Below are 25747 nucleotides of genomic sequence, written 5' to 3' on the forward strand. Positions count from 1 at the left end.
CCTTAATCAAATAGATATGATGATTGTAACATATTTTCAAATATATAAGATATTACCGAGGGATGCTGAAGTCGCGTGCTTGTAATCAATTGATGTGATTCAGTCGAAATTGTTTAATAAAAAGAAATATAAAAAAAAGGATGCCCAAAAAAGGGCATGCTCAAGCCATCCTCCAGGTGATGTCCCCTTGCGATTCAACGGTCTCCAATTGATCGCTCTGCCAGGAGTGTAAGCAGCACGTTTTGTATTCTGAAGGCAATCCTTGCAAGACCTGTGCACAGAAGCTCTCGGAAAACGTGACAACAGATTTTTAGTGGATCTCATTGGTGAAGAGCAGGATAGTGGTAAACCGGCTTCTTCTTAGGGAAAATACAGCTTCAGAGGTTAGTAATACTGAATACACAATTAACAGCACAGGTAAACTGTGTTTAGTATCAAATGGACTATAGTATAGCCAGAAAATGAGAGGGAGGGAAAAGTCACATATCTACTTCGTCAGTTTATGTCGCAGAGGATCTTCATGGCTACCAAGATACATCCCTGTTGCATGAAAGAATCCCAGCAGCAGACCGCTGGAGCAAAGGAATAACGAAGTCGAGCCATAGATCTTCAGGGTAGCTTGTCTGTCTTCAGACGATTACCAGAAAAATACAACCACGGAAGAGAAGTGCTCCAACCACAGAGCTTCACAGGTGATGTTGTTGGGTAACATTTCTCTCAGGCGGTTGCTTCTTATGGAGACCCGGAAGTGGTAGCACTACTAGCTTCTCTTGCCCCATCTGCCAAAAATTGACCCAACACCATCGGCACAGGAAGTATATGCTATAACATGGCCGTGCTTCAATTACCAGTGCTCTGCTCCTTTCCTTCGTTATTTGTGAGTAAGTCCTGACACACGCTCCAATGGCTCACTGTACAGTGGGTCGCCCTGGTACTAGCCCCATAGTTCCTTGACTTCCGGTACTTAACTGGAATGCACACTTGTCTTTGTTATTTATGATCACGTTTGTGCCAAGCAGGGGCTGGTCACTATCCTTTCTAACTCTCACCTTTGGCAGTACAGTTATCCTCTGTGATGTGTACACTGTGTTGAATACACATGGAGGAACATATTAATATTTAGTACTGTCCATCCGAAGGACTCTGTAGCCCAGCTTACCACTGTGTCCCATAGACTTGCATTAGAGAGGCCGAGCTTCATCCCATTAAGTCCTAGCTTTGTTGCAATAACAGACCATATATCTGGGCCAGTTCCCATCTCAATCATATTCTCCTTGCACTACCTTGGCCTTATTTTCTAAATTCCTGTATAGTTGATATTTGGTAGTAAACAGCAACGGTTAACTTTATTCCTTGTTCACAAATGTCTTCAACACCTGCATTTGAAAACATTATGTATAGATTGTAACAATATCATTTGGTTAAATTAAAGTTCTTGTACATTGCCTGATTTTTAGAGGACAATGCATTTAGTAGAATTTGTTTCTTGGTTGTTGATCATTGGTAAACTATATTTGCTCACTGGTATGAAATAATTTATGAACTAGCCTCAATTTGATTTTTTTTCAGTTGATCCAGGTACCCAGGAAACAAATAACTTCAATGTGTCTACTCAAGTGTCCACACAAGATGAACACCGTTTGTTCAACAGCCAGAGTGGCCTTGCTGACTCTTCCACCATGATTGAAGAAGGTTTATTCAGCAGACGGAAGTTTCTGGTACTGGGATTTGCTGAGAAAGACCAGGCCATCATTACAGAGCTTATCACAAAGCACGCTGGGAAAGTTCAGTCTCCTCATATCCGGGGCATTGCTGATTATGCTGTGGTTCCTTTACTGGGTTGTGATGTGGAGTCAACGGTTGGAGAGGTTGTAACTAATGCATGGCTGGTAAGGATTCATTGGCATCCCATTGAACTATTAGAATGGTGCAGTCAAATGCATTTTAAGGTTTCTTACTTAAATTATATATTGCTCAGACCAGAATTATTGTCCCTGTTTGGTAGGAAGATTCCTGGTGAGAGCAAGGTTTGTGGGATCATGTATGTTTCAAGTTGTGTGTGTGTGTGTTTTTTAAAAAAAAGATTTAGTGAGGATTTAAAATGGGAAATTTGAAAGCACTGTGTCCTGGAATAGTTCAGTACGTACTAAAAATATCTAGGGGAAAAAAATGTGTGCCTTACTGAAGTGTTCACTGTACGAAAACATTTGAAGCTTTGCTCAAGAAAATGTGCTTCTAAATTTTGGTCTTATATTTTTAAATCGTAATCCCTCCCGCATTTTTAAACATGTTTTGGATACCTAAAATGAGACTATAGGCATATTCTACTCCTGACGACACAACTGTGTTGGCCTACCTTTACAGACAATGCATGACATCAAGAGTTTGGAATCTGCTGCAGTCATCCACAAAGAGCTGTCTGCATCAGAGTACACTTCAAGCATCCTCACCTAACTTCTCTGAATCATTTTTATGATCCTTTATCTGGTAGTGGGGGGGACAGATCGTTTTCGATTGCCACTTCCAAGTTGTGGAACACGCTTCCTAATCACCTTAAAAGTATTCCAACTTTAACTCTTTTTCGAAAACAGTTAAAAACGTGGTTATTCAATCAATAGACTCGCTAGTTACTTATAAATTACCAGCTATATTGTGATTCTCTGTCAAGCGCCGAGACACCTTCGGGTATTCGTGCGCTCAACAAGTTTTATAAAATAAATTTTAAAAATAAATAAAGTGGGTGATAAGCCAACAGCAGTATATCCCATTCCAACATGACGGTATAGCATTCGCACAAAATAATTCATTTCATTCCTGCTGACTTTCCCAATTTGATGACCGGGCTTTTCTAGGCACAAATTAAGTCCATTATATTCAGATAGAGTGGAGGGCATCGGTTGGGATAACTTCTGCACGGTTTGGGAGAGTGTTCAACCTTGTCCTGAGTTCCCCATGTAGCAATTCTGGTTATATTTGATTTTTGTCCTCAGTTAATGTGTGTAATATAAGGGCCAAGTGTGACACATAATTTGACTCAGAGTTGGGGGGGTTGTGGTCTGTATGGGCACACAGTGTGCACCCTACTTTTCTTGGGCTTGACTACAGTCCACTCTCTGGGCTCCAAAACCGACATTGATGGATCCTACCTGTGTATAGGACTTTTTAGTGTTGCGTGTCCAGTAGTGGCCTTTAAAACTGACTGCCAGTCCTATTCAACTAGCTCCTCAGTCCACCCATGCAGGACTTAGATGTTGCATACATGTATACCTTATTTATATGCAGTAGGATACGCGTGAAGCTATAGAATTGACTGTTGCAGTCCAGGAATACATTTTGAATCTCCTCTGTGAATGATGAAGGGTGGAGTGAGCCTGCCGGACAGTAATGCCTGTGCAACTTAACATTTTAACAGCATTCAGTGGCTTGGCCATCTGACAGAGACGTGCCTTTTTTGGGGAGGTGCTAGTAGAAAACCATGACCACACTACACCAGTTCTAGCTTCAACATCACAATTGCAATACCGGAAGGGCTTTTCACTTTCTGAGGTGGGTATGAGTTTGGATGCAAGTAAGACCCAGCTAAGAAGGACCCTTTTCCTCAACAGATGTATGTGAGCAAATGCAGTTTCTGTCCACCAGTGTTCACGTAGCCCATCCCCTCCTGGTTTGGAGCTTACACCAACGTTTTTAAAGTAGTGTGCAAACAAATTTTTGTTGTCTACAAGCAACTTACACTGACACCAGGGCAGCTATAAAAAAAAAAACTAGAGGACATTCATAACCTTCTCGCCTGATTAATGTGTGGCCGGGGGATCGGAGGGGGGGTGTGTGTGTAGAATGAAAGGAGATTATACACCCCAACATTCTCAGTGCCACCTAATTGTGTTTCTCACTAGTATTGTGATATTACCTGCATGAACCTGGTAGTAATTCCAAAGTGCTATTGACTCTTAAAGAGTAACTGTGCTTAATATGTTTTCAGTACATTTGCCCTTTGCATTTTATGTGTTTAGTAGCTTCTTTTATGCTGTGAATAAAGGTATATTCAAGTAAAAGCACAGAGTCTCTTCTCCGCCCTGCCTTTCTAAGTAAGCCTTATACTGCACAGTGTAGCTTTCCTGAGGATCAAGAATTGGGAATCAGTTTTTGCTCCAACTGTACAGTAGGTACTGCAAACCATGAGATAAACCTTCCTTATTATCCGTTTTTGTGCCCATTAACCACTGATTACCCTAGGACTCCCGAACAAGTTTCCCCAAACTGGACCTTTAAGACAATTCTAGGGAAACATTCTTAGTAACCCACATGGGTGAATGGCCAGGAGCATGCTGTTATAACCAGGATCCTTCCTAACTCCCATGTTATTCTTGGAGGACAGAGAATCTTACAACAGCATTGTGCACATCTTGCTTTAGTATTTAAAGTTGACTAAATATAAAGGACCGGCCTCAAGGTCATTTTAGTGAATTTGGGCATTGGTGGAAAACAAAAATGTGTCCAACCAAGCTAGCCGCTTGCAGTCTACCGCCAAATGGGTCCCACAACAAGCACAAAGCCACACTCAGAACCTAGATATTACTGTTACCCGTCTATTTCCATTTGCCTCGGGTCATTTCACATCTTATTTACAAAGTCTCTGGCATCCAGAGAAGCTCATTTGCTTGAGGGTTTCACGAAAACAAACTTAAGCTTGCCTGTCTGCTCCAGGTTCTGAGACTGTCAGGGAATTTTCAGATTTTTCTCCTCGTAGAGTAATAGCAGAATCTTCCAGAAATCTTGACTTACTGTCCTGCCTAATAATACTGATAGAAAACCATGTACAGACAGCACTTATCCAGTTGTCTATGGAGATTTGTATACTAAGCACAGTGACAGCAAACAAGTACTTTTCCCTCATGGGCATCATGTCAGGATGAATCATCATAATCACATTATCTAGGGCGTGAAAGTGAGTTTGCAGGGGCAACTATATTTTCAGTGGAAACAAACCCATAACAACATCCACAGAAGCATGTATGTTATGGACTGAAGGAAACCAGCCCTTGTTTTGTGGCTCTGGCGCTCCCAACTACACAAGACATAGGTCCTTCCGTACACCTCAGCTATAGGTCAGGGTTTCTTAAAGATTCATCCATTGAAATGTTAGAACATACACATGGGCCAGCTTTAGAGAAATTGACTAGGTGTTGGCGTGCAATAATATCTGTATGTTGAGGATTTTTCAGAATCTTTGGAAGACATCCCTCAGATGATGGGAATATTTGTTTTAGTGAAGGAAAGCGACCATGTCATCGGTCTCACAGTGGCGTAACAAAATTGAGGGGGGGGGGGTGGCCTGCAAAGTACCTAGAGGTCCTCCACCTCTGGACACAGTCAGGAGCCCTCAGACCAGGGGCCCTGCTGCCTGTGCTGGAGGGTGTCCCCTGGAGCTTGAGCCCCCCCCTGCAAAACAGGGGCTGCGGGGGCTAATGTTACCCCACTGCTAACTCAGTCAGGGTGGTACTCACGTAACCCTTTGAAGGTGTGCCAAAACATAAGCTTACAGATCTCCGATCTCGCTGACCGCTCAGCACCTACTGGGAAGAAATAATGAGTGAACATGTCCTAAGAAGGAGAATCACTCAATTTGAACCTAAATACCATAGACCATCTTTTCTGTCTCTTAGATATGCCAGTTATATACTAGTTTTCTTCTTCGCTTGTAGATATCGAGGTAGGTGACAGTGGAAGCATTTCTCGTTTATTGGGGGAAGAGCCTTCCTCATCTCTCGTCCACTTACTAGTTGGGAAGCTAACTATAAGTCTTTACCAGATGATCTTAATAGACCTCAGTCTGAATGTGTAAACATGGTATATAGTACCTACATATCTGTAAATCGAGAGACATCACTCTTTGCAGACAGAACCTAGTATCCTGTCTACAAATTCAGGGGCCTAATTCTCCACCTAGCATCACTCAGGCTGACGTAGAAGCTTCTGAGGGGATGACGCTTGGATGGCAAAAGATGCGCTGGTTTACTGACAGTGTTTAGTAACATTACTTAATTCCAGGAATGGGGCAGGGTGTGTTTATGGTGGACTGTAAATTCTATAAATAGCTTTAGCCATGAGATTTTACCACAAGTGTTGTGCTTGCAAAATCTGTTGTTCTGTAAGCATGCACCTCATTGTAATCTAGTTGTACTGTCAAAACACAATCAAGGATGTCCTTTTCTGCAAACCTTTGGGAGGTCATGAGTTTTTAACAACTAACAAACGTAGGAGTGAGCTCTCTGTGCCACTGACTTAAAGGTGGCTTTCAGCTATTACCTTAATGAGGTGAGCAAGCTTGTATCTAATACTCCGCTATAAGTTGTGTATGGGCAGTCTAGTCTTCGACAGCTAGTTGCATTGCAATCGCATATTGATTTTTTTTTCCTACAGTTGGTACTGGAATGTTCGTTGCATAGTATTAAAGATAGGTTTGTGGTCTCAAGGGGTGTTCTAAGCATACCTTTCTAGCAGAATAGACTAATGCACACTATCTTGACATAATCATGCAGCAAGATACTGTTTTTGAAGAGTGAGATAGATGCCTTCTGGTTTCACTCGGATAAACATACACTTGAAACAGGGCACATAAGATAGTCCTGCATTTTTTTTATTACATTTCTTTAGTCCAATTCAATACACCATAAAATAACATAAAAAATACCACATTAGCAACACTGTAATACCGCCAAATAGTATTCGACTCAGTTTTCACAGCCCTCCATCATTCATTCCAGAACTGCACACCCGAGATGTCTGGGTCGGAGAGGACACAGAAACAGGAAGGGGGTTGGGGGCCAGCTAGTAAACATAGGGGAGATACACAGCCCCCTGCAATAGTTGTTTTATTTGCCCCAGAGTTTTACCCATTTTTTTGGGACATCCCCTATTGGTGGAGGTGGTGGCGTGAGCTAAAGAATGATGATAGGTGAGTTTTTGATTTGCTCAAGCGCTCCGTCCATCATCCCCTTTGGGTACGCAATGTTTCTATCGTACCACCCTTGTGTTAGCTTATTAAGTGTGATTCTTGCTGCTCCCCTATTCCATAGGAGTATTCGCAGTGTGGAATTTGTTTTAAAATATTGTGAGGGAACGGGGAATGGTGTGTTGTACAGGGTATATAAAAAGCGGGGTAATGCCATTATCTTGAAGAGTGCAGCTCTCCTGAGTTCAGTGACAATGTCAGTGACCTTCAGAACTGAATGTCAGTCTTCAGCCTTTCCAATGGGGGAAGGAGGTTCTTCTCATAGAAGAGAGTGGGATCTCCCCAGATATGTGAAACCCTTTGTGGTCATCCGCATCTCACAGTTTTTAGGCAAGACTGGCATGATCAGTGATTTCGCTCAGTTTATCTTGTATCCGGAGAAATGGCTACAGTTGTCAATGATGTTTATCACTCTTGCTAGGGAGCGCTTGGGGTCGGCCATATATAGGAGGACATCACCAGCGTATAGCGATATTCTGTCCTCCCAATGATCTGACCCTGCATGTACTTATGAACATATTTCTTTGGGCACAATTTGCATGCCATCCACTGGATATCTCAAGTATCAAAATCACTACAACTGCAAGTGCCTTTACTTGGTATGCTCAATTAATTAAGATGAACATATGTGTTGTGGTACAACAAGTAATCCTTTTTGGGTGGAAGAATGAATCCCTCTCTTGTTCCCCTTCGACCCCCTGCAGAGGACATACCCAGATACTAATACAAGATTAATGTAGCCATTCATATGGGTTTTGATTGAGTTGAAAAGTAATGACGTTGTTTTCTTTTATTTATTTACTGCATGTTTGTCTATTGGTAAAACCTTTGTGAAAGTCTTTATCAGGTAATTTTAGCAGGAGACAGACCATGTCAGGAAATACATTTTATTATTACATTTTTCTTTTTTCCTATTTTGTTTTAATGGTTTATAAATGGCCTTTATTTCCAGGGTATGTGTGATGAACAGGAAACTCTTTTAGATCCCCGGTCCCATCCTCTTTTCACACCAGTAACCATGGCTGAAGGCTGCACTCCACTTGAAGAATGTGTACTTTCAGTGAGCCAATTTGCTGGTGCAGAACGAGATGCTATACTACATTTGGCTGCGTTACTTGGAGCAAGGTTTGTAATATGCATGTTTGCTATGCTTACCTGATACCACTGGACACTAACCTCTGACTAAAATGTTTTTGTTCATAAAGCGTTTAGTCATAAAATGCAAAAAAGGAACATAAATATTGTGAATTATCATTATGCATTTCTGTTTCTTTTAAAAAGAAAACAATATTCGAAGTGTACACCTCTGTTGTTTGTAGGAAGTTACCTGCTAAAGGCAAAGTTGCTGAGTAACCTTTTTTGACTGTACCATGAGACATATTAAGAACCATATGTAGCCGACCTACTTGCAAATGTCCAAGTCCTTTTCTCAAAGTTATGACTGATTCGTCTGATCTTTGCCTCTTTGTACAAACTTGAGTGTGGAATTGAGCTACAAGTCTTCACTCTATTTGTTTTTTTAATCTACATTTTTATCCAATGCTAGGTTAACAAAATAGCAATATATATATTTTCTTCCACTTCTGGAAAACGTATACTGCCAATTGGTGCAGTTAAAAGCAATAAAAGGTGAAGTTAATTAAGGAGGGTCAAGAATACATTCCTGTACTAATCCAAATCATCAGTAAAGAGTATGTCTGCTAAAACTAATTAGGTAACTTAAGTCCTTCTTCCACCAAACATAAAACAACATTTCAGTCAGTTGTTGTTACTGGAGTAGATTATGTAAATGTATTTAACTTAACCCCTTGCATGTTACCGCGATTCTGCGCCTGTGCGGCACTTTTATTGAGTGGGTGGGTTCATGACGGCCCCCAGCCGTCATCAGCACACGAGCACTGTAGTGCATGATGGCTGGGGGCTGCCATCAGCATGCAAGGGGTTAAAACTATTTGAATCTCTAAAGTAGAGGAGGCCAATCTAATTTCTTGAAAATATCACACCTCGGCTGCCTTACTGAATATTCAAATACTTCCTATAATAAACAGAATTACATACAGAGGGTAATTCCATAGGAGTCTTGCTTCTGTAGACTTAAATTTACATGCTCCTCATTTTATTCTGCTCACACAATCTCCAGTTCACAGAAACGATTCAGCTTACAGAACAAAGAAATTTTGAAAAACGATGCTTAGTTTGTAGCGAACAAATTCAACTGTGTAATGAAAGGTCTTTTTTTGCAAGGCGGGAAGAGAATGACCACCTTAAAGAAATAATTTAAAACTGACCATTTTTTATAAATGCCTGTGTAACTTTGTTTATTATAAATGTTATGTCTTGCCTGTTTTTATATGAACCTCCTTACTGAGTGCTAGTCTGGATCAGGAAAATGTTTCCTACAATAATATACCACCAATACCAGGTAGTGCTGTACATTGTCCTCTTTGGGGTCTTATGATATCACCAGAAGTGACATCAAGGAACACCTAAAAGGTGCCACTGGAGCAGGTGATGTAATTTCCTTTTGATCTAAAGCCTACTGAGGTTTCTTAGCCCTTTTTTTTCAACAAGAGTTTTGTTTTGTTGAATGTTCGGAGCCGTCCAAGTTCAAGCCTTGCAGCAAGAGTTGGTAACAGGCCCACACAAGTACACTCTCTGGTGCCTTGGCCTGTTGCATGAGGTCTCTTCTGTGATTTGCGTGTAGGTGCACCCCAAAGCCATCGGGGGATGGGATTCTAAACTTACACTTTCCTATAAAGCACAAATTGGTGCCATCCCTAAAGTAGTCACACACAAGGAGCGCGCTGAAGTGCTACCTTGTTGGCTTTCGTTTGCATCCAGTGTATTCTTTAAGTTGAGGCCAAAGGGTACGCCACCCTCACACTTATGGTATTATGACTGGGATGAAGAAAAGCAAGGCTCAATATAATGATTACCAGTACGTATGCAGGAAAGTGTCCTAGGAAGTCTATTTCATCGTAACATTGCCATCATGTATTTAAAGTTTCTTTTAAACTATCTGAAATTCGTTTTTTTTTAACTCCTATTTTCATTGTTTTCCCCTGGGGTGCATTTCGACCACTATAATCTAATGATTGAAATAGCAAAATAAAAAAAGACTTGTAAGATGTCTTATGCTAAAAAATCATTTTACTGTCTGCCCTTGCCATCGTTGCACCAAATGTTAAGTTTTTTATTTTTTAATCTTGCAGAGTACAAGAATATTTTGTGCGCAAAGACAATCCAAAGAAATTGATGTATGCCAGCACCCATCTGGTCTTGAAGGAACCAAATGGCTCCAAATATGTTGCAGCCAAAAATTGGAACCTGCCAGCTGTAACTATTGATTGGATTCTAGAGTGTGCCAGAACTGGAAAGAAAGCTGAAGAAAGCAATTTTCTTGTGGAAAATGCAGAAGCTAAAGGTATCTTACCTGTTCTAATTATGCATTTACAACCCTAATAAAAGCTTAGATTACTGTTCTAGTGAAGGCCTACATGCAAATGAACATAAGATGTTTTAACTCATTTCAACATTTTTCACAAACTTTCTAAAAAACACATGTAAAACATAAGCAGGCTTTAAGTAATATCCAAACAAATGGGGGCTCAGGAATGGTTGTCTATTGTGAGTTGCATTAGGAAGGGAGACCTGGAAAGTGCCTCCACTCATAAGAGAGAAATTCTAGACTGTAATAAAACAAATCCTTGTATTAATTTTATGTGCTCCAAGAATAGGACTGTAAGCAAGAAACTGCTGTGTGTAAAATACACTCTAAATGTTTTCTCACCAGCAATGATCATTCATAACACAAATTCTAACAGACTAGTTTATCACAAGTCATTAGTGATATTGTGACCCTTTTCAAGGACTTTTGTGTGAATAGGGGGAATACGTGCCTGGCTTCAAGTTTAAGGTTAATGTTGAGGATACAGAGTGGGTGAACCCTTAGTTCAGTGTCCACAAGCCTAGACCAATTATGTGAGAAAGAACTTTAAATGAGTTTATGCTAACCTCAGCCTTGTGCATGGTTAATGGAATAATACCCATGGACACTCCTGTTTCAGTGACCTTTGTTTCAAGAATAAGCTCCTCTAAGACCACTTTGTTTGTTGTTGTTTTGGCTTCAGTAAGTAGCACGTGGTTGGTGCAGTGACTATAATTGACTATGGGTTGCGTGAGTGCCCTTAATAGAGAGGATGAGGTGCCGAAGTCTCTGCGATTGGCTCTCTTAGCACGTGGTCAGGTGATTGCAATTAGAAAATGAACCTGCAAGATGGTTCTGCAGGCCTCGAAAAATCATAAAAATGTTACCATACCCGAATGTCTAGGGAATTCAAGAATCTACTTGACTTTACTATAGTGCTTTTGACTCATGGACTGCTCTCAAATTGTCTGATCCTATTCAGATATTTTATTTTACTGCTTCTCCTTTTTCTTCATTATCACATATGAGAGCACCTTTATATATGCATGTTCAGCATGTGTGCTATACAAAAAACTATTTTGTTTGATTTCATAGACTGAACTTTTGCTCCATGTACTATAAGAATCTAACCCGCCTATAGGGCACACATAATCCCTAACTCGCAACCTAGTTCACTAATAGTATTATCAGCAGGTAAGAGGCAGGACTGTTTTCCAGTTCATGTTTAAAAACCTGCTTTTAATTTATGCTCTCAATGCAGTGATTTAATCTGATGTGCTAAGATGAAATGCTTCGGTGTACTAAAAAATTCACTTTACTTTTTTTTTAAGATACCATATTCTGACATGATCTTTGATGCATGATATATATGACAAATATTTTTAAGGCTCTGCTAGTGTATGTGCTCTCAGAGACAGAGCGGACTCTTGGCTCGGCTCTCACTGGTAATTTGTTGGCTCACCACCTCTACACAGCAGAAGGTAGGTGAGGTGCAATGCGAAACACAGAGGCATTGTGTCCACTTCAGAATGACTTGTGACCTGAAGATTGCATGCTCATCCAAAGTCTGCAGCCAGGTTCTTTAGCTTGAGCTGATGTCTCTAACCAATGTTGTCGGGTGCACGATCTTAGTGTGCATCGATCTTGTGTCTGTCTTACTGTTAGGACGGGAATGTCCCCTGCATAGTTTTGCAGATGGGTTTGTGGTCTCGAGGGGCGTACTAAGCGTACCTTTCTAGGACGGACTAATGTTCATCTGTCTTGTATATGTACTTGGTGATGCACCCGATTTTAGAGTTGTAATTGCCTGGTTTTGGAGTGACCACAGTGAGGTGGATTATGTTAGGACTTAACATGCAAAATTACATTGTTGTGCCTCCACTCATCGTGCACATAGCCAAGGCATACCTGTCCTGTTATGTTAGTGCTGTAAATTATCTAAGTTCTGTATATGCTTTTGTACCCCAGGATCTTTACCTATTTGTCTCATAAACAAGATCGCAGTGCGGCATCAGTTTAGGGCATTGCACTTATGGTTAATACAATACACGTCACAGCTGGACGTCACTCACCTGCGCCTCCCCTGCACTCCTTTGCGTTTCGCCCCAAACACCGTAACCAACTATAGACTCCTTGCTGGTGTGTGTGTCCCTTAGCTGTCGGTGGGGCTGCCTGGGGACTTGAAGATCCAAAGTCCGGGGGCAGGTTCATCCTCCTGTAGGGGGACGCATTAGCTGCCTGTGATGTAGCAAATAAGACAAATGCACTAGGAATCACTGCAGTTTCTCTTGCATTTATTTAAGGCCATATGCTGACCAACGGCCAGAATCCCACTGTCATTAAAGTTGCATTCCCAAAAAGGACAAGATTTAGGGTGCTGATACTGACGGCATGCTGTAACCAGCTTTGATTACAATTAAGGGTCCATGTGTAAAAGCTAGACGCGATCTTAAGTGAAGATCTAACCAGTGAATTTGAATCAATACTGCTTGGTAAACCCTCAGTGCAACTTGTTATTCACCCAATAAAATATGAATAATAAAGAACTATCACTGGAAATCCTCGATAGTCTTGGAATAAATTCTTATTTCATTTCTGCCAGTGACGAGCATTACAAACATATCGGTGATGAATCAGTGGAGGTTTATGAAAACCTCTTTTTAATGCTGTAACAAAGGAGTAAAAGGTGCAAAAGTGCGGTGTAGTTTGTACATGCATCTCACCAATCACTAGAAGGGCCGCACTGGAACCAGAATCTGGTTAATTCAAGGTCATTTCTGGTGCTACCCACAGCGATGACCTGACACTTTAAGTAGATTTGGGAGTGGGGGAAGGTAATCAGCTATGCCTCATTGCTTGATGAAGGCGAATTATAGTTTTCCCCAAGTTGCTGAAAAGGTGGTCTCTAGTTATGGAGCAGAGGCCTGCAGAGAACACTAAAGAGGTGGTTTGATCCAGACTAGATTGAGGAATATACCTCTTAAAAGTTTACGGTCTGCATCCAGCATGCTGGTGGTAGCTCCATGATTTAGGAGAGTGGGTGAGCTCTTTCCTAGGTGCTTTGACTGTTTTTGTGAAGTGCACGCTATACTTGGATCTCACAAAACTTGAGACCCTGAGAGGTCCAATAGAGCACCAGGGTCTCATTTATTTTGCCAACTGCTTTTCCATCAAACCTGACCATACTCTGGTGTAACTTGGAGGGGTGTTGCCCAACAGGGTGTGGGAACACTCAGTGTTTTTTTAAATACCCCTCACACACCAAAAGGCCCCTTGGTGTCATGCTTCATCATAGGGGTCTTCGCACCCCTCTAACGGGATGCGGCGTGCTGCGACCTACGACTACGCGGGAGCACTGATAGTAATGACTATGTGTGGTGCGTGTGGTGTAGGTGAAAGGGATAATTTTAAATGAGTGGCTCGTGGGTGTATTGGAATTTTTTTTATTCACAACCCCGGGCTGGTACTACTAAAAGAAGTGAAGTGCGAGGTTGTCTGTCGTGTTTATGGACAGTGCCTCAGGTGTGCGTCGACATGTTTCGGAGCATGTGCTCCTTCTTCAGGACGGGGACACAACTTCCCCACCTTACTCACATTTCTCTAATTTATTTTATTTGTTAATAACAAAAAGTGAAAATTGTTTTTAAGTGTATTTCAAAATTTATAGGCTATAGTGTGCCTACAGCGGTTTTTTGGCTCAGGATACATGCATTTGCATGACCTGAAAAAAGGAAAAAGAAAATGGAGATGGTTACCCTAATTATAGGGTGGCTCAAACAGATGTAGTCACCTGGAACAGACCATTTGCCGAATTTGGCCCTGTGGAAGAAGATAACAGACACGACATACAACATAGAAAACACACATATTGTTTGTAAAAGAAGAAGTATTGGTCATACTCATTGGAAATAGCTTGCTTGCTTCATGAGCACTCTAGAACGTCTGGGGGTTGATTGCTATTTTGTGCAATAAACTCGGGACGAATTGTCCTCCGTACTGCCCCACACGCTGCTCCGCTGGAATGATTGTGGGAGTCTATCGTGTGGTATTTATACCCTGTCCTCCTCATTGGTGTGATCGTTAAGGATGTCTAACGGATATGGTGAAATGCCCAAATAAGGGTAATCGCCTTATTTGCACTAGGTGTTTAATTGATTGTAACCCCATATAAGGTAGATCCGGTATTCTGTTTTGATCCCGTGGTGCGGTTTGCTCTGCCGGCATGCGTTTTAGCTGCGCGCATGCTCCGTTGAGTCTGTGGTACCGCGCATGCGTAGTGTCTATAATGCTGCACATGCGTTGTCTAGGATGTATCGAGCACCGTGTTGTTAGTTTTTGTCAATATTTCTTAGGGGGTTTTCGATGATAATATACAACGAGCAATAGTATGGTAAATAGTGGAAAAAATAAATCGCCTTTACTTGTTGGTCTGGAGTGGAGAAAGGTGCATGAATTCATTTTGAGTTCTTACTAGTTTACAGGTATGAGAGCATTGGGTGTCTGTTAGTGGGACAGCTGGCCCCAGGGGACGTCATCGTTGAGCCCCTGGATGTGGGTCCCAAGGCGGAACACCCGTCTTTGTTCTTTTTGGAATAAACCTATTCTGACGGCAAGTGTTCAATTATTGTCCATCTCAGATCATTCACACAGTGTTGTTTCTCAAGGTAGTGTGTTGCCATTTTGGTCGTGGTCTTTCTACAACGAACATTGCTTTTGTGTTCATTTATTCTTATCTTGACAGCTCTGTTGGTCATGCCCACGTATTCCAAACCGCAAGGGCAATTAATCATGTAGACTACATTTTTTGTGTTGCAATTGGTGAAGTACCGTTGTTCCCAGGTGGTGCCGTTCCTGAATGTCAGGATACTGCTTTTCTTTGTCAGGTGGCAGCTACTGCAGTTCCCACATGGGAAATGGCCTTGTATCCCAATGGTGTTTTGCCTTGTCGTCGTGTTTGACTTTGGTCTGGTATGCACCAAGATGTCTTTGAGGTTTCTTCCTCGACGATGGGCGTGCATAGGTTTCTCAAAGTTCAGTGTACCGCAGTTTAGTATTGCCCAGTGTTTGTTTACGATTTTGGACACTTCATTTGATACCGTTGAGTAGGTTGTGACGCATATTGGTCGACTGTTTTCATCCTTATTTGGTTGTTTGTCCTCCAGGAGGGCCTCCCTGTGGTTGTTTTTAGCCCTTTTCATGGCTTTGTCAATAATCCTGATTGATTACTGCCTCTGTATGAGTTTCTTCTTCAGGTCACAGGCCTGTGATCTGAATTCGGTGAGTTCAGTACAATTGCGTCTCAGGTGCAAGAATTGACCATATGGCAAATTTTCTCTCAGGTGTCTCGGGTGAAAGCTATCGTACCGCAGAAGGCAGTTCCTCGCCGTAGGTTTAAAGTGAGTCGTACTTTTGAGTTTACCCCCTTCTGTGTAGATGTTGAGATCGAGAAAACCCAGGGATTGGTTTGAGACAGTGCTTGTGAATTTCAAGAATGCATTCTGGTTGTTGAGCCAAGTTAGGAAATTGACGGCAGTTTGGTGATCCCCGTCCCAGATGATGAGGATGTCGTCAATATACCTTTTCCAGGTATTGATGTTAATCCTGTATGGTTTGTCCATGTGCAGTATTTTATTTGTCTCTAGGTGGTGGACATAAAGTCCAGCCAGACTAGGAGCAAAAGTACTGCCCATGCTGGTACCGTGGCTTTGTAAGTAAATGGTTTGTTTGTATTGGAAAAAGTTGTCCTGTAGAGCCAGTGAGATGCATTCGAGAACCAGGCCTCTTGGTGTCTGATATTTCCATGCAGTTGTGAATAAAACTTCCTCAATGATTTGGAGCGTTTCATCGTGCGGTAAGCTCGTGTATAAGCTTTCCACGTCCAAGCTTATCAGCAGTTGTTTGGTTGGGTCAAACAGTTTGTCCTCCAGTAGTTGCAGGACCGATTTTGTATCCTTAAGGTAAGTATTGGTAGATTGTACCAATGGGCGTAGGAAAGCGTCGGCAAATTTAGAAAGTGGCTCAAGAATGGAGCAAATCCCCGTATATTATCATCGAAAACCCCCTAAGTAATACCGACAAAAACTAACAACACGGTGCTCGATACATCCTAGACAACGCATGTGCAGCATTATAGACACTACGCATGCACGGTACCACGGACTCAACTGAGCATGCGCGCAGCTAAAACGCATGCCGGCAGAGCACACCGCACCACGGGATCAAAACAGAATACCGGATCTACCTTATATGGGGTTACAATCAATTAAACACCTACTGCAAATAAGGCGGATTACCCTTATTTGGGCATTTCACCATATCCGTTAGACATCCTTAACGATCACACCAATGAGGATGACAGGGTATAAATACCACACGATAGACTCCCACAATCATTCCAGCGGAGCAGCGTGTGGGGCAGTACGGAGGACAACTCGTCCCGAGTTTATTGCACAAAATAGCAATCAACCCCCAGACGTTCTAGAGTGCTCATGAAGCAAGCAAGCTATTTCCAATGAGTATGACCAATACTTCTTCTTTTACAAACAATATGTGTGTTTTCTATGTTGTATGTCGTGTCTGTTATCTTCTTCCACAGGGCCAAATTCGGCAAATGGTCTGTTCCAGGTGACTACATCTGTTTGAGCCACCCTATAATTAGGGTAACCATCTCCATTTTCTTTTTCCTTTTTTCAGGTCATGCAAATGCATGTATCCTGAGCCATAAAAAACCGCTGTAGGCACACTATAGCCTATAAATTTTGAAATACACTTAAAAACAATTTTCACTTTTTGTTATTAACAAAATAAATTAGAGAAATGTGAGTAAGGTGGGGAAGTTGTGCCCCCGTCCTGAAGAAGGAGCACATGCTCCGAAACATGTCGACGCACACCTGAGTCACTGTCCATAAACACGACAGACAACCTCGCACTTCACTTCTTTTAGTAGTACCAGCCCGGGGTTGTGAATAAAAATGTTTCCAATACACCCACGAGCCACTCACTTAAAATTATCCCTTTCACCTACACCACACGCACCACACATAGTCATTACTATCAGTGCTCCCGCGTAGTCGTAGGTCGCAGCACGCCGCATCCCGTGCGAAGACCCCTATGATGAAGCATGACACCAAGGGGCCTTTTGGTGTGTGAGGGGTATTTTAAAAAACACTGAGTGTTCCCACACCCTGTTGGGCAAGACCCCTCCAGGTCACTATCAGTAGGATTCCCCTTCTTTATGCATCTAGGTTTGTGGAGTAAGAACCCTACCTCTGTACTCTACCTCCCCCCTTTGTTAATTTCTCATACTCTGGTGTATTCAGCTTTTCAGCACCAAGAAGCTGTTCACTGTCCGCATGATTTATGGTTTTGTTGTATGAATAGTACATATTGCTCAAAGTAACACCTTGCTCAATCCACTGCGTAATTCTTCCCTGACAACGGGAGAGGTTCCTATGGCTTGGAAGCACGCCTTGATTCTGCCGCTGCTTAAAAAACCATCTCTAGATCCCCTTGTTCACGCCAATTACAGACCAATCTCCCTCCTTCCCTCTCTGGCTAGGGTGATTGAGAAGCATGTGCATCTCTCCATTTCCAGCTTTATTGAGAGCAATGATATCTTGCATGACTCTCAATCGGGTTTCCGTGCGAATTTCAGGACGGAGACAGCTCTTCTTGAGATCACCGATGCCATAAGAGAGATTTTGGATGGTGGGGGCAAAGCCATCTTGGTCATGTTGGATTTGTCGGCGGCTTTCGACACCGTTCCCCACGACGGCCTCCTTTTAAGACTCTGGGATATCGGCTTTCGTGGGACGGTGTGGAATTGGTTTAAGTCTTTTCTGACCAACCGCCGACAAGTTGTCTGGGCATCCCCGTTTTCCGCCGAAATGCCGCCGCTGGAGGTTGGGGTTCCTCAAGGGTCAATCCTGAGTCCCACCCTTTTTAACTTCTATATGGCCCCTCTAGCGGCGGTGGTGAAATCTTTCGGTGCCCGGGTCATATCCTATGCTGACGACACCCAGCTCCTTTTCACGTGTAACAAGGGTGAGGATTTTGACGGTGGCCGGATTAAGGAATGCCTGGGCGCTGTATTTGACTGGTTTCAGAGGCACAGTCTGAAGTGCAACTCCGATAAATCGGAGCTGCTCTTTTTCGGATGCCCGCCAGATCCCTGTTGGAAGACATGGTGGCCCCGCGATATGTTCCCGCCTGATGCTGCCTCGTCAAAAGCCAAAAATCTGGGTGTCCTGTGTGATGATGATCTCTCCTTCAGACCCCAGAACATAGGGCTGACAGGGAAATGTTTTGGCATCTTGAAAATGCTGCGGAAGTTTCTTCCACTACTGTCTCTGCAACATAAAAAAATTACTGTCCAGGCCTTGATAGGCTCGCGTCTTGATTACGCGAACACTCTCTACCTTGGCCTTCCCAAATACCTGATGGCACGCCTGCAAGTCGTGCAGAATTCGGCTGCCAGAGCCATCTTTGGATTACAGCGAAGGGCAAGAGCTTCGGAGCTACTCAAGAGACTGCATTGGCTCCCAGTCTCTAAGAGAATTACTTTCAAGGTCCTGACCCTTGCCTTTAAGGCCCTCCATGCGATTGGCCCAAAATACATCGGGAAGCGTATGGCCTTCTATGCCCCCAGGAGGACTTTAAGGTCCGCTCTGCTGGCTAAAGCTGTTGTCCCTACCATCAGACGTGCTCGCATTGGAGGTCGTACCTTCCAGTACTTGGCACCTCGATGCTGGAATGAGCTTCCCTTTTCCTTAAGGAAAGCCACCAGTTTGCTCTCTTTCAGAAAGGAACTGAAGACCTGGCTTTTCTCCCAGTAATTCTCTGTCGGCCCGCGGTCAGTGTTGTGTTGTGCACTTTCTCTTTCAGTTCTCTTTGCCAAAGCGCCGGGACACTCCATGGAGTAGCCGTGCGCTATAGAAGAGACTTTTATAACATAACCTAACATATACGCTTGCCTACAAACATAGGCCAGCAAGAAGAATGAACCCCACTTGAGGGAATAACAACCATGCACCCTCTATCCTCCCCTCTTCTTTCTTTGCACCCACCCAAAGGGAAAGGAAGGAAAGTTGCCAATGTTGACAAAGTGAGCAAGTTGGTGAGAAACTGCCAATTAGCTCCTGGTTGGGTGCTTACGTGATGCAGTTCCTCTATTATGCATTATAATTTCACACAGTCTCACAGTGGGTTGATGTGGTGATTCCCAGGCACTGGTCTTGTTGTAAATGCAGAACACACATATGTGTTGTGTTTTGATAGATACTGTATCCGAACCCTCCCTGAATGAATGATTGGGGGATCCCCTAGATGAAGAATTGCGTGTGTCTGTTGTACCAAGGGCTTTGTTGTAATTGAATGTTTTGTGTGGGGGGCACCCTTGGTGTATTTCCTCTCTAACTTCACCCTTTTTTTGTGGCATTATTTAACATGACAGGTTTGGTTCGGTCAATCATGGCAAAATCCTTGTTCACTCTATTTGCAAGGATACTGGTGTAGAGTTTGACAGCCACTTTTGACGACAATTTCGACCTCTAGGATCCACAAAGTCACTTATCCCTCTGAAGCTTGGGAATCACTGTTGTCATGGCTTAAGACAAAGTGGTTATGCCCTTGACTTTCTAAAATGAATTAAAGAGCAGTGTCAGCAGTGATGCTAGTGCACTGCATAATATTTTGTAGAAGAGAGAGGAGTAGAAGCCTTTTAGTCTAAGGGATTTCTTTGTTTTGAGTTAGATATGCCCGAACAACTATATCAACTTGTACGCGCTTCCATAAGTCTGCTGCTTGTGCAGACATGGTGCGCAAGCATGCTGTGTGCACATCTGTGAATCTTTGTTTGTGGATCTCTTTTAGGTACTTATATATTCATTTTCTGGGACAGGATCTGCTTTGTATAGGATTTTGTTGTAGAAGTCCCAATAGGCCTATGCTATACTTTAATCGTGTGTGCTAGCTAAGCCTGACCAGTCATGGATTGTTGGGATTCTTTTGACAGTAATTTTAACCCTCAGTTTTCAGCCCTGCAATTTGCTGAACTTTTTGCCACCTTATTAATACTTCTGTTTGATCGGCCATAGAGTGTAATCTACTCTATGCCCAGCATTTTGACTGATCTTTGTGCATTATTTTTTTTTAGTTTGAGTTCAATTCAGTTTCAAGATTAGATGGTTGCCACACAGGTGGCCAAAAATATATCCAATGTACCCAGTAAGGAGTGTTATTTTTATTCATTTATTTATATGAATTACAGCTGAACACATAAGTAAATTACAAACATCAGTATACACTAATTGTGCATAATACTTCTTCTACATCCTCTAAATTGTGACATGTAATATCACTATTCTGTGCAGACTGGGGTTAAAAGTCGGACACCTCATAATAGGATAGGGTGACATCTCAGTTTAATTGTTCCCTTATCGCTATTAAGAAGTAATACATGTCAATATAATACAGTAATAGGCGACTCATCTGTCCAATATTAGATTACGGGGTGTTATTTTGGTATAGTGGATTGTTCTTAACCTTTTCGGTGCTCATGACGAGCTGAGCTCGTCATGAGCCACGGCGCTCCGGTGCTCATGACGAGCTCAGCTCGTCATGACCCGTGGAACGTTCAGGTGCGGGGAGAATTCCCCTGCTGTACTGAGCGTTCCACGGGAGCCAATGCACCTGTGACGAGCTGAGCTTGTCATGAGCACAGGAGCACCGTAGCTCATGACGAGCTCAGCTCGTCATGAGCATGCGGGCGCTGTGAGCGCCCCCCCCCAGCGCAGCGGGGGAATAAACCCCGCAGCGAAGGGGTCCTGAAATACCTTCAGCTCTAGAGGAAATGTACAAAGCTTCTGCATATATTTCAAGTTGTTCTTCATAGCATTCATAGACTTTGAGCCATTTATCTTGAGTTCATACATGACCACATCCCCAAGTCCCTGCGAGCTCTTTTTACAAGCAGTAATAGTATTGCACCACATTTTCTTACACTTGCTGCTGTATCCTTAAACAGATGCAATAAACATATGCCGGATCGAGGTTGATATGATGTGCAGTCATACTGGTTAGTGCAGGGATGATCTTGTGCCAAATTGCAAAATGGCGGCACCAGAGGCTTACAAATCAGACACTGCACATCTTCTTTAAGACCATAATAAATCAGACTGTTTAGTGAACTGTGTATGATAGATTCTATGCAGAAACTTTAAATGAATATTGCACAATCTGTTGTTCTGTGATAATGCTCCAGTTTGCATGCAGCAGAATGGCCAATCGACTTTAAAAAGTGGGCAGTTTAGCATGTGATTCTTCCCATCACGAGTGAAATGTGTAATGATAGGCGCCTCTGTCTTCATAGTGTTGTATAAGCTCACAACCAAACCCTTGCAGGGCATGGCAGAGAGGAGCAGTGATAGAGTTTTAAGATTAAAGGGTTCATTGGGGAAAGTATTGAATGCAGCCCTTGAGGCTTTGCAGAGTTTATAGTAAAGAAAAATTGCTAATGACTTGTGATCCTTAAGGACCAGATCACCTAATTTGTCTATATTAAACTTTCTTAGTGGCTGGCAATATTTTTCTTCACTGGTCTGAGTGAGCCTAGGGAGATGCATAGTTTGTGGAATAAAGACTCTACTAAGTGGCACTTTAAAACCCAGCTGATGCTAGCCATTACAGTACAGTGGACTGTGTTAATATCATGTCATGTATGTGTTTACTTGTGTCTGTATTGCCTGCAAGGGAGATGGGCCGCACTGTCTCCCTCATTCGCAAGGTGTGGCGGGAATAGAGGCGAAGAGTACCAATATTGGGCGTATTGAGCCTGGGCGCAGAGGTAATAAAGCTCTAAATCCGGTGCAGTGAAACCACCTTGATTATATGATCGACTAAGAACTTTACATTTAAGCCCGGGTTGTTTGCCAGCCCATGGGATCCTAACTACAAAGGACCAAATAGTTTTAAATAATTGTTCGGTGAATATAAGAAGTATATTGGTGAAGAGGTATAAGAAGTTGAGTCGGATAATCATTTTCATTATAGTTATTCTGCCCTCAAGAGAGGGGGGTAAGAAGAGCCATTGTCCAACTTGTTTTTCAAGTTTGACAATCCTCCCTCCCTAGTTTTTCCTTATGACAGATTCTGGGTCTCAGCTGACCCAGATATTTTACAGAGCCATTGCACCATTCAAGTGAAAATTTTGAGAGGGCACGCCTTAGTTGATGATGTGTGGGAAAATGCTAGGATTTATGCTAATTAATATGCAGACCAGAATGGAATCCAAACCTTACGCATTCTCTGGTAATAGGAGACAGATTGAATCTGGGATAACATACATTTAATTCCATGTCATCAACATATTATGATGCAAGCAACTTTGAACAAGTGAAGATTAAGGGTGAGGAAGAATAGTGTTACTGTAGCCTGTGCATCAAGGGGTTTCTAATGCTAGAGTAAATAGAATGGGAGAGAGGGAGCACTGCTGTTTAGTGCCACACTTTCATTGTGACTGGATTTGATTTAGCACAAATACGTGGAGTGAAAAAGGTATATAATAATTGAATGCAATAGAAGGCAAAACTGCATGCCAATACTCTGGAGCACAGAAAACCAGAACTCCCACTCCCGGAAGTTGAACACCTCAGAGGTGTCCAAGGGAACTGCAGCCACCTCCAAGCCAGGGTCCAACTGATGAATGAGTGCAAACAGCTTTACAAATTATTTGATGTAGACCTTGTGAGGATAAATCCTGATTGGTCAGGCAGTACTAGACTTTCAACTGGAGGAAGTAATCTATTTGCTAATAGAATGCTAGCTCTAGTTTCAGAATGTGTGCCTGAAGTGTGTTCAGGATCCTGTGTTTTGTAATCTACTCTTCCCTCATCACTACCTTGAAGGATTCCCATAGGGATCACATGCTATCAATTGGACCAGCATTGTTTAAAACGTACTTAGTGATTTCTGTTTTAAGCTCACCTCTAAATGCTGGGTCTAACAGGGCCCCTCAGTGTAGTTACCACAAGAATGAGGACCAACTGGAAAAGCCAACTCGAGCAACACCAGTGTGTGACCAGATAGTGTTTTTCCCGTTTTGTTGGACCGAGATGTAAATGCTTTAACCTCTTTGGTTATCAACCAGTAGACTAATCTTGAACATGGGCCAAGTATCTAAGACATAATGTACCCTCTGTGCTCAATATCTGCATCACGCACACCATTGCACCCACCTTTTTCCAACCCTAAATGCCTTGGTGTAGGTTAGAAACCAATTGATCCGACTCGTAAGAGCCTGGATAGAATGAATGAATGAAATGAAATTTATAAACGCCCAACTAAGCCCGAAGGCATCAAGGCGCCTAACCAAAAGAAATCAGAAAAAAGGCAAATCCAGAGCTAAGGGTAGGCTTTGGCAAATAGCCACGTTTTAAGCGCCTTCCTAAAGGCTTGTTTTGAAGGGAGGGATTTAATCTCAGTTGGCAGAGCATTCCACAGCCTTGGAGCCAGAGTTGAGAAGGCTCTACCGCCCCACTTGGCTCTACGGACGCGGGGGACTGCTAGCAAGGATTTGTTGGCTGAGCGCAGAGTTCTGGAAGGGGAATAGGAAACCAAAAGGTCACTCAGGCCTCTAGATCTATTTGTAGCCAAAGCCCCATAGATCAAACATAGGGACTTAAAAGAGATCCTGGCCTCTATCGGGAGCCAGTGCAACTTTTTTCTGGCAGCCGTAGCAGAGGCCTGCTTAGGTAGATCTAGTACACACTTCGCGGCGGCATTCTGTACCATTTGAAGTCGCATTAAAAGGCCCTTGTTAATGCCTAAATATAAGGCATTATTACAATAATCAAGTCTTGCTATTGCAATTTGCTTTCTGGCTTGAGGGGACAGATAGTGTTTTATCTTTCTCAGGATGTTTATTATGCCCCAGCATGTAGAGATGGTCCTGTTTACTTGATGACCCATCCCCAGAGTAGGGTCAATCATGACTCCTAAATTCCTGGCCAGGGCAGTGGGTGTAGGGCACAGGCCCAGGGATGAGGGCCACCATTCCGCCGACCAGATGTCCTCCTTACCTCCGAACACCAGAATCTCTGTCTTCCCGCCATTGAGCTTCAATGAATTGCAGATCATCCATTGAGCCACTGCCTCCATACAGTGTCTAAAATTGGAGGCCGACGAGATGGAAGATTGGGCGAGAGACATCATAATCTGCGTGTCGTCGGCATAGGAGACTACCTCCATCCCATAAGATCTAATAAGCCTGGCAAGTGGGGTCACATAGATGTTGAAAAGGGTCGGACTTAATGCCGACCCCTGAGGGACCCCACAATGCACATGGAGGAATGGAGATAGAAACTCCCCCAGCTTGACTCTCTGTTCCCTCTGGCCAAGAAAAGAGGCCAGCAAACTAAGTGCTGGCCCCTCAACCCCTATCTCCCTCAGTCAAGATGTTAACACTGAGGGAGACAGGGTATCAAACGCAGCTGTGAGATCTAACAGGATGAGGAGGGTAGTCTGGCCCTTGTCCACTCTAGTGCGGATGTTATCAAGCACAGTGGTAAGGGCCGACTCAGTACTATGCTCTCTCCGAAATCCATGCTGTGAATGATCTAGGAGGCCAGAGGTTTCCAGAAAGGCTGCGAGATGCTGGTTGAGAGGGGTTTCCAGCATCTTTGCGGGGGCTGGGAGCAGCGAAATGGGGCGGAAATTTTTGAGAACCGCCGGATCTAATGTGGGCTTTTTTAACAGTGGTTTAACCACCGCTCTTTTCCATTGTGAGGGAAAAGTACCATCCCTCATTGCCCTGTTCATGATCTCTAGATACATATGCAGGAGAGTCTCCTTGCATTGTTTAAGGAGCTTCAAGGGGCAAGGGTCTAAGGGAGACCCCGATCTGTTCTTTAGCAGAAGGACTTCAAGTTTCTGGAGGGAGAGGGATGGAAAGCTGGACAAACACCCTGGCAACAACTCCTTGGAGGGTATTAGCGAAGAGACAGATGGGCACAATGAGGTAGATAGTGCCGACCTCTGAAGCTCTAAGGTCGAATATATATCCACAATTTTAGTTTGAAAAAATTGTGCAACATCATTGCAGAGCTGCTGTGAGCTAACAACAGGGTCTGGCACCTTCAATGATGTGAGCGTGTCTACTATTTTGAACAGCTCTTTCGGCGAAGAGAGTGAGGTGGTAAGAGAGGTAAAATACTCCTGTTTGATTCTTATCACCTCCATCTTGTAATTCCTTAGAAGGGTTTTGTGACCATCCCTATCTCGCAAGTCCCAACTGGTCCTCCAAAGACGTT

The 25747-nt window shown here is 43.0% G+C and overlaps 1 protein-coding gene across 3 annotated transcripts in view; it reads left to right on the plus strand.

Moving 5' to 3' along the window:
* The window catches only part of TOPBP1 (DNA topoisomerase II binding protein 1), a 289247-nt gene that overhangs the window by 83352 nt on the left and 180148 nt on the right, over positions 1-25747 (plus strand). For all 3 annotated transcript variants that reach the window (XM_086942059.1, XM_086942060.1, XM_086942061.1), the window contains 3 exons: positions 1570-1889; positions 7968-8140; positions 10228-10439. In XM_086942059.1, the coding sequence (XP_086798185.1) occupies positions 1570-1889; positions 7968-8140; positions 10228-10439 (705 nt within the window). The remainder of the gene's footprint in view (positions 1-1569; positions 1890-7967; positions 8141-10227; positions 10440-25747) is intronic.

The sequence above is a fragment of the Lissotriton vulgaris genome, chromosome 10 (assembly GCF_964263255.1).
Source record: "Lissotriton vulgaris chromosome 10, aLisVul1.2, whole genome shotgun sequence".
Lineage (NCBI taxonomy): Eukaryota > Metazoa > Chordata > Amphibia > Caudata > Salamandridae > Lissotriton > Lissotriton vulgaris.